This window comes from Rhinolophus hipposideros (assembly GCF_964194185.1).
Source record: "Rhinolophus hipposideros genome assembly, chromosome: 6".
NCBI lineage: Eukaryota > Metazoa > Chordata > Mammalia > Chiroptera > Rhinolophidae > Rhinolophus > Rhinolophus hipposideros.
Genome location: NC_138052.1, coordinates 49,886,924 through 49,903,388, shown reverse-complemented (window position 1 = coordinate 49,903,388; position 16,465 = coordinate 49,886,924). Strand labels below are relative to the sequence as shown.

Here is a 16,465-nt window from a genome sequence, read left to right as displayed (position 1 = left end):
CTACCTCTGCCCTTGCCTCTCCACAGTCTCTTTAATACAGCAACCAGAGAGATCTTGGATTTATTTTAATAAAATATTATGTAATATAATATATAATATATAAATATAATATATAAAAATATTATATAATATAAATTATATCACCCCTTTACTCTTAATCCTTCAGTGGCTTCCCTCACTCTGAATAAAATGTAAAACCCTTATACTGGCTTATGAGCACCCCCCCCCCCGCGATCTTACTACTGTTCTTCCTCCAGATTCATTCCTTTCTAGCCACACAGGCCTTTTTGCTTTTTCCCTTAACCCACCAAGCGTACATCAGACTAGCTTTTCCTTTTGCCTGGAATCCTTTCCCCCACCTTGTTGCTCCTTTACCTCCTTAGGAGTCAAGTGTCACCATATTGCCAAAGTTTTCTCTGACTGCTCTATTTAAAATAGCAAGTACTTCCCTGCTTTGACTTCTTGTCCCTCCTTATCTTGCTTTTTCCCCTTAACACTTAATCACCGCATAAAAAACTGTATTTACTTGTTTATCTTTTCCCAACTAAAAAGTAAACTTAATAAGGCATGAACTTAATTCTTAACTGTTTTATCCTTAGAACCTAGAACAGAGACCCACACATCGTAATCATTCACATATTTTCTGAGTGAATAATAGTATATTTTGAACTTCAAATTATGGACATAATTTTTGGAGCACACTCATCTTGTTATTTTTTCTTTTAAAATTCCTATGGTGGGGGGAAGGTGCTAGTTGATTATATAGGAACTAGAGATGAAACCACAGCAAAAGAAGATGATGGTCTTTAGCAGAATTCCTAAGTAATTGCTTATAGATTACTTAAACTTTTCTTCATTAGAATAATCTTTATATTAATGTGTAATATGTATAATGTATATATACATTCAGAAAAATGTACCAATCATATGTGTATAACTTGATGAATTTTTACGAAATGAGCACAAAGGAAAAATTAACACCCAGATCAAGAAAGGGTATATTTACCAGTAACCCAGTCAATTACCTTCTTAAAGGTAGGCAGTCACCATAGAGTAGTTTTGCCCATTTTGAGCTTTATATAAATGGAATTTGTATCTCTGTATCTATATATGGTGTGTATGTGGCTTCTTTTGTTTAAAATTACATTTGTGACATTCATTCCTGTTGCCTATAAGTTGTTAATTTTCATTGTTTTAGCATATTCCATTGTACAAATGAATATATCACGATTTGTTTTCCATTTCAATACTAGTGGATATACGAGTTGTTTCCTGTTTAGGGTGAAATTTTGTACGTTTGGTGTCGTGTACGCATTTCTCTTAGAGTAAAATTGTTCGGTTATAGGGTATACATGGGTTCAGCTTTAGAAGATGCAGTCAAAAGATTTTCCAAAGTTGTTATACCAATTAACACACCCACCTGCAGTGTGGGAGAGTTTTCAACGCTTTGCCAACAATTGGCCTGGTTTGTTTTTAAAATTTTAGCCATTTTGGTGGGTGTGGGGGATATCTCATTGTGATTTTAATTTTCCCCCCTAATATCTAATAATATTGAGTACCATTTAATACTTTTATGAGGTTTTCATGGATTATTGCTTCCCTTTCTGCTGAGCCTTAGTAAATTTCTAAGAATAACTAGGGACCACATTGGATACTAATACAGCAGAGTAAAAAGTATTTTCTTATCATCTGTGCTGAGATGTTGAGGAAGATGTAAGCCTGACTGTCTAATACTGAAGACATCTGAAACATCTTTTAAGGTGTTTGAATACTGAAACACCTTTTAAGGTGTTTGTAATAAATTGGTATGCAGTTGACAAAGGGAAATTATTTAGAATTTATGAGATTAATGGATTTTATGATTAAGATTGTAAAATATCCCAGATGTGTATGAACAAGTGAAATGATTGAAAATTGGGTATAACACTTGCTGGGCAATTAATTTATTGTCTTGAGTGAGCAACTTTGTAGTCCTATGCATATGAACTAACTTAATCTCATAAAAATCTTCTCTTTATGTATTATTTGCAAATAGAAGGAGCGTAGAAAAATAGAGGGCAAAGTCTTTTCATGTAGATTATTACCTATATTGGAAGCTCTTCCTTAGGAAAGGTCTGTTCATTTAGATAGGTTGTATTTTCTGAGCACTTTTGAGTGGAACCTTTTATTATCTAAAGGGACGTATGGGCCAGTAACAGTAAATATAGTTAATTCTTTCATAGGCATGTATGAAGGAGGTGACGTTTGAACTAGTCTTAAAGGATAAATAGAGGTTAGTTAGATGAAAAAGGAAAGTTAGGAAACAGTCTAGGAAAAAGGCACATACAGGAAAGAACCTGTGGGGGCAGCCATATAGGTGCTCGTAACAACAAGGTTGTGAGTTCGATCCCCACATGGGCCACTGTGAGCTGCGCCCTCCACAACTAGACTGAAACAACTACTTCACTTGGAGCTGATGGGACCTGGAAAAACACACTTAAATAAATAAAAGTTAAAAAAGAAAGAAGAAAAGACGTGTGTTCTGAAAATTATGAGAATGTGAGTGTATTAATACACAAGTTGGAAGAGCAGTTTGGGGCCAGGTTTGAGAATGTTCTTGAATACCAAGTCAGTGAGTTTGGACTTATATTATAGAAAATAGGGAATTAGTGCAAGTATTAAATCAGGAAAGTGATGCCATTGAATTTTCACTTGCGAAGAAAATTCTGGAAACTGTGTAGAAGACAGATTGGCAGAAGAGAGATTAGAGACTGGGAATGGACTGACAGGACTCACCTGAAGTAGCTAGCTTTTGAGCAATTAGGTGGCTTGTAATGCTATTAACTGAGGGTGATACAAGAAGTTTTGACAGGTGGAGAAGATGTGTTCAATTTAGACATATTCTATGAGCCTATGTTGTATTTGTATTCAATAAGAAAGAAAACTAATTTGTAAGTATCCATATCCATGACACATTCTTTAAACATATTTTGTAGGTTCCAGTTAGAGAATTAGCAATAGGAGCAGGAATGTCCTGTAGTATCTTCATCCCCTGAGTAAGGTTGCCTTCTCTCATCAATTGCTTTTTTTGTTGTTTTTAAATCTTCTCTTTTTCTATATAACTTTCTCCATTCTTGATATTAGTATTGTGTCCTTTTTTTTACCTGCTACCTTGTTACAAATAATGTAAGGTGAGCAGTTTTAAAAACATTTGATAAAATTCCTCATTTTATGGATTTAAAATCAGCCAACTCTGGATATGTGATATCCATATGCTGTGTCTTGTGTTTAGATTGTAAAAGCTAATACTGTTAATATTTGTGCAAGTATGTAAATGTTTTGTGATAATGATTATAAACAGAGATCAGCACTCATTTATGTTGTCTATCTGAAGGAGTTTTTCATATATCTGATTCTTACGTCATTATTTCACTGCGAAAATAGAAACCAGTTTCCCCTTAATTAGCAACCATCACAGTCCCTCTGCATTTGGGGTTGAGCAAAGTGCGTAGCACACAGTAGCTCTTCCTTGTGTAACAGAGGAAGGGGTAGGTGGCTGTGCTCCCTCAGCTAAACCTGTAAGTGCTTTGGGTCATCTTCTTGCCCTGACTTCTTAGGCCTTCACACCAGTGTTTTCACTTTCTTCCTCTGTAATCGATCTTTCTCATAAGTATTTAAATACGTGCCAAGTCTTTTCTATCTTTCAAAATAAAACACTCCTTCCCTCTAACTCGCTTCCTTGGTCCCCTTTAGCCTCTGCCATGTTAGCTGCTGCCAAGTTTCTGTCTCTTTTCTCAAGCCAGATTTCTTGGAAAACTATGATACTTGTTAAATACTTTCTTGTCTACTTTCTTAAGTCATTTTCTTTCTTTTTTTAAACATTCCTGACTTAGATGCCTTTTTTTTTAAATTGGTGAATATTGGGGAACAGTGTGTTTCTCCAGGGCCCATCAGCTCCAAGTAGTTGTCCTTCAATCTAGTTGTGGAGGGCGCAGCTCAGCTCCAAGTCCAGTCGCCATTTTCAATCTTAATTGCAGGGGGTGCAGCCCACCATCCCATGCGGGAATTGAACCAGCAACCTTGTGTAGAGCTCACACTCGAACCAACTGAGCCATCCGGCCGCGCCAGTCATTTTCTTTCTTGATTTGTCTGCAGTATTTGATGTTGACCACTTTTTCTTGAAACACGTTCATTCCTTTTTTTAATTTAGCACATTTTCCTGGCTGCATCAATCCTTTGCAGGGTCCTCCTTCTCTGCCTGTTCCTTAAATATTGGGCTACTCGTTGGCCGCTTTCTCTTCTCATGCTACTCATAATCCTTGAGTGATTTAACCTCGTTCCTTGGATGGACTCTTATCACTTGTGTATGTACTGGTAACGTCTGTATCTCTAGCACATGCCTCTTTCTGAGCTCCAGACCTGTAGGTCTAGCTCGTTTTTCTTGTGTGTCTCACAAAGAGTTTAGACTCCATGACCTTCAACCTTGAACTCATTAACTGTCCTTGTTCACCTCCACCTGGACCTCCTCTATTATTCCTATGTCATTCAGTACCACCAATTTACCCTGTTTCCCAGGCCAGAGTCCACTTCCCCCCCCTTTTCCCCCTGATTCTTGGTTGATTATTCTGATAAACTAGTTTTAAACTGTTTGAGCCATTTTTCTCGATTGTTGGTTATACAGTCTAGTTTGACCAACATTCAGGAGTTATTAGGTACATCTGATATTTTTAGGCTATTTGTGTCCCAATTATTAGTGACTGATATAGATCTAAAATAATACATTTTCATTAAGACTTTTAGTTTACATAAATCAGAATAAAAATTTGTGGCAATTTTTTTTACTGCAAAGATTTTCTTATATTCATTGTTTGTTGTAAATCATGTATTGTTACTTTTAAAAAGAATCAGTTTCTGAGATTTAAAAAAAAACCCTCTTAGTTTCTAGTAGAAAATGTTGTATCATTACTCATGTAAAGAAGTTTAGCTCTGCTGAGATAATGACATAACTTTCTGCCATATTCACTCTTCCTCACCATTGTTCATTTTGTTTCTCAGCCTGGTTAATAATGTAACTCCTTGAAAAAAGAAACTGTCTCTCATACTTCTACACCTCGTACAGTGATGTGACCAGTCTAGATATTTTTGTAATGATTGACTTTAAAGCTTAAGTTTGTGACAGTTTTAAGTGAATGGCAGCTTTATTTTTGCGTTCACATAGTACCTGTAGACAGGCATAATTGATACAGGTTGTGAAAGAGAGGTTTAAGGTATTAGTATTTGTTCCAGTCTGAATTGACTATTGGACTTATTGATTAATCGAACAATTGTAATTGAAGTTTCAAGTTGTTTATGACTCAACTTGCTCAAAAGAAATTACTTGTTTTTCTTTAAATTTTTTAAAAAGCAAGCTCTCATGCTGGCTTTATTCCCTTTTTGGCTTAATCTCTGATATTTACAATAAAATAGAATTGTTTTGAAAGAATAGCCACAATAAGGAGCAGTGATTATGCTTCACAAACAGATAATTTTTGACTTTTACACAGTATTCCCTTTAGTGAGGCTCACCTCTCCTGCTGCTTTTTTGGGCCAATGGGCTGCTTCTCATCTGTATTTGTTTTTTTTTTTTTTTTTCTTTAGATATTAGGATCAAGGAAGAAGAACCTGATCCTGAAGAGTGGCAGCTCAGTGGTGATTCTACTTTGAATACCAATGATCTAACACACTTAAGAGTACAGGTGGTAGATGAAGAAGGGGACCAACAACATCAAGAAGGAAAAAGACTTCGGAGGGTAGCTTGTACCTGTCCCAACTGTAAAGAAGGTGGTGGGAGGTATGCACACATGAAACATTCTTATTTTTTTAAGACTGCTAATATCATCACTCTAATTTTTGAAAGACTGCATGCCATGTCACTTAATGGAATATTATTCATTACATGATCATTTTGTGTGTATGCCTGTATGAGTGTGGCAGAAAAAGTTAAGAGAACAAAATATATGAAAACAAAACTTTCAGGTCTAAACACCCTTTTTAAAACTAAAATTATTTAGTTTGCTTTAAAAAACAACAACAACAACAGTATAACAGGTGCCATTTAACAGGCCCACATCAGAAATTAGCCTATTTGCAAACTAGACATGGGATTTGCCTAAATACAAATAAAAAGTTGATTCTTAGCTTGAGAATAACAGTTGTGCAAAGATAAGAAGTTAAGAAATAGTTGATAAGCATAAGCATTTCCATTTTTAACAGAAATGAATAATAAGCCTTAATGGCGGAATTAAAAAAAAATAGAACTGTAATATTTAAATTCAGTGTTTTTAAAAACAAACATTAAGACATTAACATGATAGGAATAAACTCAAAACAGATGAGTAATTAAATGGGGTTGGATTAAGCTTAATAATTAAGGGACTGAGACTCAGATTGTATTTCAAAAACTTAAAATCCATCCTTATATTGATTATAAGGAACACCTCAAATAAATTGGTACAGGAATGTTCAAGATAAAAGCATAGAAAAAAATTTATTAGACAGATGTTAGCAAGAAGAAAACTTGGATAGCAGTGTTACTATCAGGCAAGGTAGAATTAAAGTAAAAATCATCAAATGGGTAGATACATATTTCTTAGTAATACGAATTTTTCACCAAGATTTAATAGTCGTCGTACCTTTTCCCACACTTTGAAATTATAGAATTCTAAAGACATACTAACTAAATCCCCAGTCATAGTGAAAGGCCTTAATGTACCTCTCTCAGAAATGCACTATTTAAATAGACAAAAAATACTATGAAGATGGTTAATGAGCTTGATCTAATAGAGACCTTCTATCTGCCTTTGAGTTGGTCTTATTAGTTAATTTGCATATTGGTCAGCCTGTTCGTAATAACAGCAATGAATAATAACTGCCAGCATTGAGAGCTCTAGACAGTCTTATAGGTGAAGCGTAGAGAGGTGAGTGGCTCATAGACACAATGGATTTGGACCCAGTTTCTTACTCCAGAGCTTTACCACTATACTGTACTGCGTCCCAACTGGATTTACTCCTGCATCTGATAACTTAGGTACTTGTATTTACTGGTAATTATTCAGTTGTTTGAAATTCTATTATTTGAAATGTTTTGGTCAATTTATGTAAGTAAGTGGAATTCTAGTTAGGCAATAACTTATGAAATTTACTCTGATTTTTAGAGGAACTTTGAAGATAATTGTTTATGAAAGTCAGATCTAATTTAGGATCAAGGTCTGGCCTGTTTTACTTACTCTTTAAAATCAAAATCTTAAAAATACATATTTATTAAACTAATGCATGCTCATAAAAATTCAGAAATATAGAAGAGTATTATAGAATACCAAAATCCTACCCCACTTCAGGATAACCGTTGTGACACTTTACATGTATGTTAAAGTACAATCATCTTATTCTCACTGTTTTACATGCCTGCTCTTTGAAAATTTTTGTGACCATGTTTCCAGGTCTGTGTAAAGTCTGCATCATTTTTTTTAAATGGTTGTATGGATGCATCAGAATTTAACATCTTTTTTTTTTTTTTGGAGTTTATTGTTGTCATTGTAATCCTTATACATACATTTTTTGCACATTTGTCTGATTATTCATCAGTGTAAGTTGGTAGAGTGGGATTCTTAGATCAAAGGGAATTGTCTGCTAGAAAGGCTGCACCAGTTTTTACTTCCATCATTGGTGTATGAGACTATCTGCTTTCCCACACCTTTGCCAGTAATGGTTTTTATCATTTTTTCAAACCTTTTTAAGTCTGACATATGAAACATAATACCTCAGTATTGTTTTATTTCGTATTTTTTTTATCACTTTGCAAGATTGAAGACTTTTTGGTATTTTTTTTTACCATTTTAAAATTCTTTTGTGAATTGTTTGTCTTTTTGATCCGTTAATTTGTGTGTTTAACTGTCGTATATGCAGATGTTTTTTCTGATTTTACATTGCCTTTCAACTTTTCTGTCAGCAAAATGCATTGTTACACAAGTAAAGAATGAGTTTCATCACTTAAAGTTTGCAGCCTTTTATAAGCACAGAATTTTTTAGTTGGTCAGTCTTTATAAAATGCCTTGTTATGCTATTAAAAATCTTCCCTATCCTGAGGATTATAAAAATACCTACATTTATTTCTAGAAGTTTCATGAGAATTTTAAAATAACTTATTCTAAGCAACCAAAATTGAAGTTCTTTAGAATAAAACGTATTATTTCTTAGCTCTCATTTGAACAGAATTCAGCTAGTATATATATAGTAGACACAATTGTATCATTGAAAATGGCTGCATCTAATTAATAAAAGTATAACACATATAGTAAATCCAAGATATTCCAAAGTATTTTGCAAAGGTGAGATAGGTGGTACTTTAAAAATATTAGAATATTGGCCTTTTTTTCTCAGCCATAGTCTTAAAAAAATGTATGTATAAGGTGGCATCTAAATTTCATTTTTTTACCCTTTTGAGCACATTATAAGATATAATTAATGTAAAAAATAATATTCATTTGGGCTTTTAGCCAATATTAAACAGAACTAGCCTGCAGAAACTTTTTACTCTAGTGGGAAGAGACAAATAACTTTAATGAAGTGAAATTCTAAAGGCATTATTGTAGGTTTTGTGTGGATTATACATCAATCCATATTTTAAAAATTAAATTATTTTGCCAAATCTGTTTGTTTTCTTTGTCAGTATTTCAGTTTGTGTCCCGTTTCTCCCATCCCAAGTAAAAGAAAGACTTGATTTATTTAACTTCTTAATTCCTCTACCTTTTTAATTTACTTTGTGTCTTGCCATTTTAAAATTATTTGCAACATGTTTAGGCACTCAAGAATAGCAGAAACGGAAAATTGTTAGTTTTTGCAGGATATATAATAAGTATTAGTGGAATGATTATGAAAATCAAGAAGACTACTTATAGCTAAATCTTTTATTACCTGAAATTTTTTGAGAAATTTACTTCAGTTCTTTTCCTTTTTTTATATCACGTCGTAAATTTGCATCTAGCATGTCTAGATCTTATCTAGAATAAAATTTCCCTTTTAAATGGAAACTTGGATCTGAGTATTGAGCTTTTCCCTTAAATTATATGTATGTGTGCCCCCCTGTCTCCATTTTTTCCTTTCTTAGATGCCTTTCGTATTTCCAAACAACGATCAGTTCTCATTTCCTTATAATAAGGAATATCTTTAATAATGTGGAATATCTTTAACTTTCCCTGGCTTCTTGGTTCTTTGAGAACCCAGATTTGTTGCTGTAGTATGTTACATTCTTACCCTTTGTTAGTGTTCTCAAGCTAAATGTTCTAAGTTAGTAAAATAGCACTTCTGACTTTATAAAAGCACATTGATTCACCTGAGTGGTAGGCTTAGAAGAGAAGCAAGAAGTCAGAGTACAACAGTGCACTGAATTGGGTTCTTTGTGAAATTGCTATGGTGAACACAATATGTAAAATTGGATTGTACACGAGTGGCCAATAAACATTTCTCTTTTTATTAGGACTATTTAAGAATGAAATAAATTTAAAAAGCTAAATTAAATGGAAATGATATTGGCTTTGGTTAAGACTTTGGCATTGCAGGTGAGCCAGAAAATCCTGTTTCACTCAACTCAGCTCTTTGAAGAGAGTTGTAGAAATTGGGGGTGGACTGGAGCAGAAACTAGAATTGTGTTAGATTATGACATCCTTGCCCTTGAGACAACAGCATGACTCCTCCTTGTCTTTGCTTATGCTATTCCTCTGCCTGGAATGCCTTCCCTCCTTTCTATCTAAATCCTACCCACCTCCTCCACGAAGCCTTCTCTAACTACTGGAGCCCACATTGATGTCTCCCTGTTCAGAACACCTATGGCATCTAACAGCCAGCACTGCACCGTTTAGCACTGTTTGTCCTATGGCAATTTCACATGCTACTGAGTGTGAGTACATTAAAATATAAATGTGGGGAAATATGCATTTTTCCAGTAAAATTTGAAAAACAATAGGTGTATTATATACAAGAGGATTTTCAGGCTTATGGAAGGTCTATAGGCTATAACTAGACTGAGATTGGGGGAGGAGGGGAAGTTGGAGGGGGTCTTAAATGTACCTTTTCTAATCTCAGAGAAACATTGCAAAATTTATATAATATGATTTTGACAATTGTTGAGTCTAAAATGTCTTTTTTTAAACTCTCTTTTATTCAGTAACTAGCCTATTTTTTTTAAGCTTGAGTATTAACATTTTCAGAAGTGTTTAATACTATTTGAATATCAGTTCTGGAATCAAAAAAATGTTCTTCTTGCTTAGGCTAAGATACCTCTTTGACCCATCTAAGCACATACTTCCCAAACCCTGTTCGTGGTGTCAAATACTGAAATGTAACAAGTGTCCAATTTTGCGATGTGGAGAACCTGTATTTTATTATGTTTCTGATGTATAATTTGGGGGTATCTTTGCATGGTTAATATGAAGAGAATTTTAACTGGCAAGATAATTTTGATTTGTATGTATTTCATATAGGCTAAGGGAGCTAAGATAATAACTTTGTCCAGATTTTTTTCTTTGACTCCAGTGTATATTCAGGATGTGGCCATACAAATACATGAATAAACATGCTTAAATCATGTTAATTAAAGTCTGCTTAAGGTGCCTATCTGCCTTTTAATTGTACCTGTGATTAATTATGCCTTCATGCTTGGTTTATTTACTTTTTAAATTAGCTGGCATCATGATTTGGAGTAGAGCATGTAGTTTCCCTTATCACTAAATTGGATTGGACCTATGCATAGAATTTGTGAATGGTTCTGACAGAATAATAAACAGATTTATTATACATTACATATGACATGTCCTTTTAAATTATATAATACTTGAGCATATTTACATTTGGACAGCAATTGCATTAATTCTGGAGTAAAATTACGTAAAACTTCTATGTTTGAGATATACAAATTTTTACTTAAATTGATTTTAAATGATCTTGGTTTCTGACCTCATGGTGATAATGTCTTCTATTTGAAATTCAACGTGGGGATATATAAGTGGTAATGTCCATTTGAATATTTTCATGTAAGTGTATATTATTCTGTGTGTGTTTTTTAGAGGTACCAATCTTGGGAAAAAGAAGCAACACATTTGTCATATACCAGGATGTGGTAAAGTCTATGGGAAGACCTCACATCTGAGAGCGCATCTGCGTTGGCATTCTGGGGAACGCCCTTTTGTTTGTAACTGGATGTTCTGTGGTAAAAGATTTACTCGAAGTGATGAATTACAGAGGCACAGAAGAACACATACAGGTTACTAATATTTACTTTTAACAGACAAAAATGAGTTACAGGGCTACCTACTACCTTGAAAGTTTTTGTTTTCTTTTAGCATACCTTACTGAACTGAATTTTAAAAATATGACTGAGCACATCAAATTTTTATCTTTAGTAACACCAATTTAAAAACACTAATTCCAAACAAGCACGTATAACTTATTTTGTAAAATAACCTTTTATTTTATGCAGACTTTGGTTAGCATTTTTTTTCAGTTAGCTTTTTTGTTATTTTGACATTGAATGTTTTAAGCCACACTTATACTGTTACTGTTTATTATGTTTACATTTTAAATTAGTTGCCTGCTTTTACTCTTTGATCTTACTATTTTTCCCTCTTATGTAACATTTTAATAAAGAATAATTCCTTTTCCTCTGATGAATTTAGGCATTTCACCTTTTCTTGTTTTAATATTTGTGAGGTAAGCAAAAGACATTTCATTGAGGAATATTCAAGGCATTGTGGATGTCAAGATTCTTTCATGTGATTGTTTTGTGTGGTTGTTATAAGAAATGGACCTAGATATAATAACCAAGACTGAATCCTGTAACTTAGATATAATGTGTTTATAGTCCCTAGAGAGCTTAGAAGGAAGAAGCATGGTGAAATGAAGGACATTATGGATTTTGAAGTCTCCTAGATCTGAATTAAAATGTTAGATTAAGCAAATATGCTGTCTCTGACTCTGGTTTCACACCTCCTACATTACTTTAAATATTACATAAAGTAACGTGAAGTATTTAGTCGTATAAGTATTAGATGCTCTACTTGTTTTTGTTTCTGTCTCACTCATCAGGTGGGTAGACAGATGAGCTGTTTCTAACTGCAACAAGCAAGATAAGAAAGTAGATCAAGTGTGCTCCGGGGCAGAGATCGCTATTGCTTGGAATAGTGAGGCATTGTTGGCCAATGGGCTGCTATAGTAGACCTTAAAATGGTCCTATAACAGACTTTTCATCAGTGGAATTTGAATAGCAAGATATAAAAAGCAACATAAAAGGGGAAAGAAAAGAGGTCTGTGATCAAATAAGTGTGGAAAATACTGGTTAAAGAGGTTTACTACCTGTGCCTTTAAGGCACCAACTCTTAGGATATTCAGTTGAATGTTAATGAGCACCACACATCTCTAAGTAGGGGGCATGTAGTGTGTGGAGCATTTCCCAGCTATTTGCTCATTTTGCCATTTGCTATGGAACATCTCTCAGGATTAATTTTCCAAGAGAAACTTTGGGAAATATCTTCCAGAAGAATATAGTACTATGTGATTAAAAGAGGTGAGACCATTTGACATGAGTGCAGATGGGGTTTTACAAATAACACATTTCTGTTAAATAGGATTGAGTCATAATCCTAGTTGTCTGCAAGTTAGTCTTGCACTCCCATACCACTTATTACAATGGTGAAGTTTTATGCTGTAATAAAATTTGGTATTTAAGGAAGATTTGTCCAGCATTGCTTTGTTGGATTGGAGAGGGAAAGACTAGGGTGTCATTGCCTTATAGTTCAGGCATGAGGTTAGGTGAGGAGCTGCCTAGGGTAGAGGTGCTGGAACAGGAGCTATGTAAGACATTTGGAAGAAAGCAAAGTAAGAAAACGTTAGATTTGTTTGTAGATTGACTTCACTGAATTCCTTTTAGGCTGGCCTTTTGCCTTCTAGTATTCCTCTTACACAGTAGGCCTTCAACATAATAGAATTCAGTTTGTCTTGTGTATTAAAAATATTTTATTTATGTTGGGAAATGAATGTAGGCATCAGGGTCTTACTAACTTTAATACTATGATATATTAGGCTTGCTCTTGATTAGCTGAAATAAGTTAGCTAGCCATCTCCATCATTCTTAGGATTAATCAATCTTATTGGACCTCAAGCTTGCATCTTTGCTTTAATCTAGAAGTGTAGTTACTTGAATTTAAATTTGAGTTGAAGGTTTAGTATCATGGGTATGACATGTTAATAATACCTTAAATATAGCTTAAGACAGTATACTTTTCTTTACAGAAGTACAGTGAGTCCTCACTTAACAAGAACCTCATTGATAGGTTCTTGGAAACAGATTTTAAGCAAAATAACGTATAACGAAACCAATTTTACAATAGGCTAATTAATATAAACAAAAGTTAAGTTCCTATGGCATATTTCTGGTCACAAAAGACATCTACTAAAGACCCAAAACTTCTAAAGACCCAAGACACTCTTAATATTAAACATCGAAATACATGTGATGTACATATATAAATATATATATAAAGAAAGATGAGTAAAACAAGTAAGAGAATTGTTTTCCAACCCGCTTGTCCCAGTACAGAGTTGGCGGGGGCCAGAGCCTCTCCCAGGGCGTAAGGCAGGAACCAACCCTGAACGAGGCCCTCCTATCACAGTTTGCACTCACATACCCCCACTCAGACTGGACTATGTAGACACACCAGTTCACCCCCCGTGCACATTTTTGGATATTGGAAGAAAGCAGAGTATTTGGAGAAAACCCATGCAGACATGGGGAGAACATGCGACCTCCACACAGTGGCCCTGCTGGCAATCAGTTTTTTCCTCATTGTCATAACAAAATGACATTGAATGAAATGCTTTTATTCGAGGACCTGCTGTGTTACAGATGATCATTTTTTAGCTGACATTTTATAACATGTTTCAAAACAAACTATTAGCCTAGTTGAGGTATTAAAATCTTACTTAATATCAGTCTAGAATAAGTTTGAAGGTTGCTTTTCATCAAAAAGTAAAGATGACATTCATTTTGAGAAATACTCTGAGGAATTTTCAGAGGCAGCTCATGAAACTAATACAATTTTAATTGAACTCGGTTCTCTGTCCTTCACTGTCAATGTTGGATTATTTTCTTTCTCAGGGAATGTTCAGTCTATTAATGTTGAATTTTAAAAGCTAAGTAACTTAATTTTCTTCCTAACAGGTGAGAAGAAATTTGTTTGTCCAGAATGTTCAAAACGCTTTATGAGAAGTGACCACCTTGCCAAACATATTAAAACACACCAGAATAAAAAAGGTATTCATTCTAGCAGTACAGTGCTGGCATCTGTGGAAGCTGCACGAGATGATACTTTGATTACTGCAGGAGGAACAACACTTATCCTTGCAAATATTCAACAAGGTTCTGTTTCAGGGATAGGAACTGTTAATACTTCCACCACCAGCAATCAAGATATCCTTACCAACACTGAAATACCTTTACAGCTTGTGACAGTTTCTGGAAATGAGACAATGGAGTAAATATTACACAAATACTATTCATTGTGGTTATTTTTATACAGTAGTGAGAAGAATATTGTTCCTAAGTTCTTAGATATCTTTTTATTGATGTGCAAAAATTTTTGGATTGACAGTAACTTGGTTATACATGACACTGAAATGCCTTACTTTGTATGATATTCCATAGTATATTAAAAATGGTAAAATTGCATGGGTTTTGTAGGTACTTTTGGAATCTAGAAGAAATGAAATTTTACCAAGTTATATAAAGAGAAAATTGAATTTAACAATGCGAATGGTAGTCTAACCAAATGCATCAATCCTGTGTGGTTTAGTGTAAAAATGAGAACATGTTGGTATTTATCTATTGTAAGATAAAAAAGTTGGTGGGTGAAAGAAATCATGTTATGATAAAAATTTTTTGTAATTTTCTTGATGACTGGAATTTTTATTATGCATAACTGACAAATCAAGTTTCCAAGCAAATGTTACATAGTGTAGGCTTTACTTAGCTTATCAATTTGTCATTTTGAAGCTAATTATTTTAATTAGGTTAACTATGTACAATATTTTAAGCATTACTCTTGTAAGATTTTGAAAACTACATTTTAACATGGAACTCTAGGGATAGTCACCTTTTAAATCCTGTTGAAAAGCCATGTTTAAGATTTAATTTGCCAAAATAATGTCTTGTTAATATTCTTTCAATAACGAAGTTGGGCAATATAACCAATGTTTAAAAAGTTTAAAATGTATAGGTTGAGGCATTTGGGTGGTAAGAAAATGTTATAGTGGAATACCCCCTTTCTTGCATATTGGTGGACCAAAAAAATAAGGTGTATTGCGTCTTAGCAGTGATTTTTTTATCCAATCTTGTTTCCAAAAACCATGTCTGCCAGGGCCTTAAAAGCCATCATGTAAGTTACCAGTAAAGTATAACAAACATATGCAAACCTAATAAAATCACTTCCATAGTGACAATACTCCAACCATATGGATATTAGTCATAGAAAACTAGCGGTTTTATGATATTTTTTTAACTTTTTTTTTTTGTCTAGGTAGTCAGTCTGCACTTAAATATCAACCATTTTCCTTTTTTGCTTCTTCCCTTAAAATTTATATGTATTCAGTACATTTAATTGAGAAACGTATGTTTTTTATTACGCTGTATTTTCTTTTTATTTTTAATTATTGTTTATATTTTCAATTATTAAAAATGTACAAAATAAAAGTTTCATTGCTGGTCTTATAAGAGCTCTACGATTTTCTTAAATGTATACCTATAACTGCAGCAGTTCACCTATTTCAAAAATTTGGAATTCTGTTCATTTGTTACTCTTAAGACCACCTCAAATTTAAAGGCTACCTTATTGTACGTTTAAAGTGTATTATAACAGTGTGGTAGTTAATAAAACACTATTTTTTTTCCTTTTGAGTTTGTTGTATTCCTATGCATTTAAAATGCAGTGGTATGGGGTAAGAAAATCTGTATGGTTTATTTTCCTTAAACTTAAACACCTTTTATTTGCAGATTGTTGATTTCAAGCATCGAAATTATCTTAAACAGGCATATTTACTTAGAAAGGGAAGAATAGAGGAACCAGCAGATTACTACTTTTTCACCAAGAATAAGCTTATTAAATAAAGCTTTTGAAAAAAATCTTAACTTTTAGCCCACATTGGGTCATATCAGTTTTATCAGTGCCATTTTGCAAACGTTTTTTGTTTGTTCCCACAGTTAAAGCAATGCAGAATATTTTGATTTATCAAAACCTTGAATTTTCATGAAGATTCTTGAAACTGATAATATAAGACAAGCTTTGGTAACAATAGCAAGAGTTATTTGAAAAAGGTCATGTTTTGAACTTGTGTAAGTTTAATGATAAAGTCAGGGTAGGAGGCAAGGAAAAATTAACAATATTAACATGACTATATTTTAGAT

General features: G+C 33.7%; 1 protein-coding gene across 2 annotated transcripts in view; it reads left to right on the top strand.

Annotated features, from left to right (window-relative positions):
• The window catches only part of SP3 (Sp3 transcription factor), a 60,134-nt gene extending 44,183 nt beyond the window's left edge, over positions 1 to 15,951 (top strand). For both annotated transcript variants that reach the window (XM_081052348.1, XM_081052349.1), the window contains exons 5-7: positions 5,617 to 5,809; positions 11,079 to 11,275; positions 14,228 to 15,951. In XM_081052348.1, coding sequence (XP_080908474.1) covers positions 5,617 to 5,809; positions 11,079 to 11,275; positions 14,228 to 14,544 — 707 coding nt within the window. In that variant the 3' untranslated portion in view covers positions 14,545 to 15,951. The remainder of the gene's footprint in view (positions 1 to 5,616; positions 5,810 to 11,078; positions 11,276 to 14,227) is intronic.
• Positions 15,952 to 16,465: the final 514 nt, after the last annotated feature.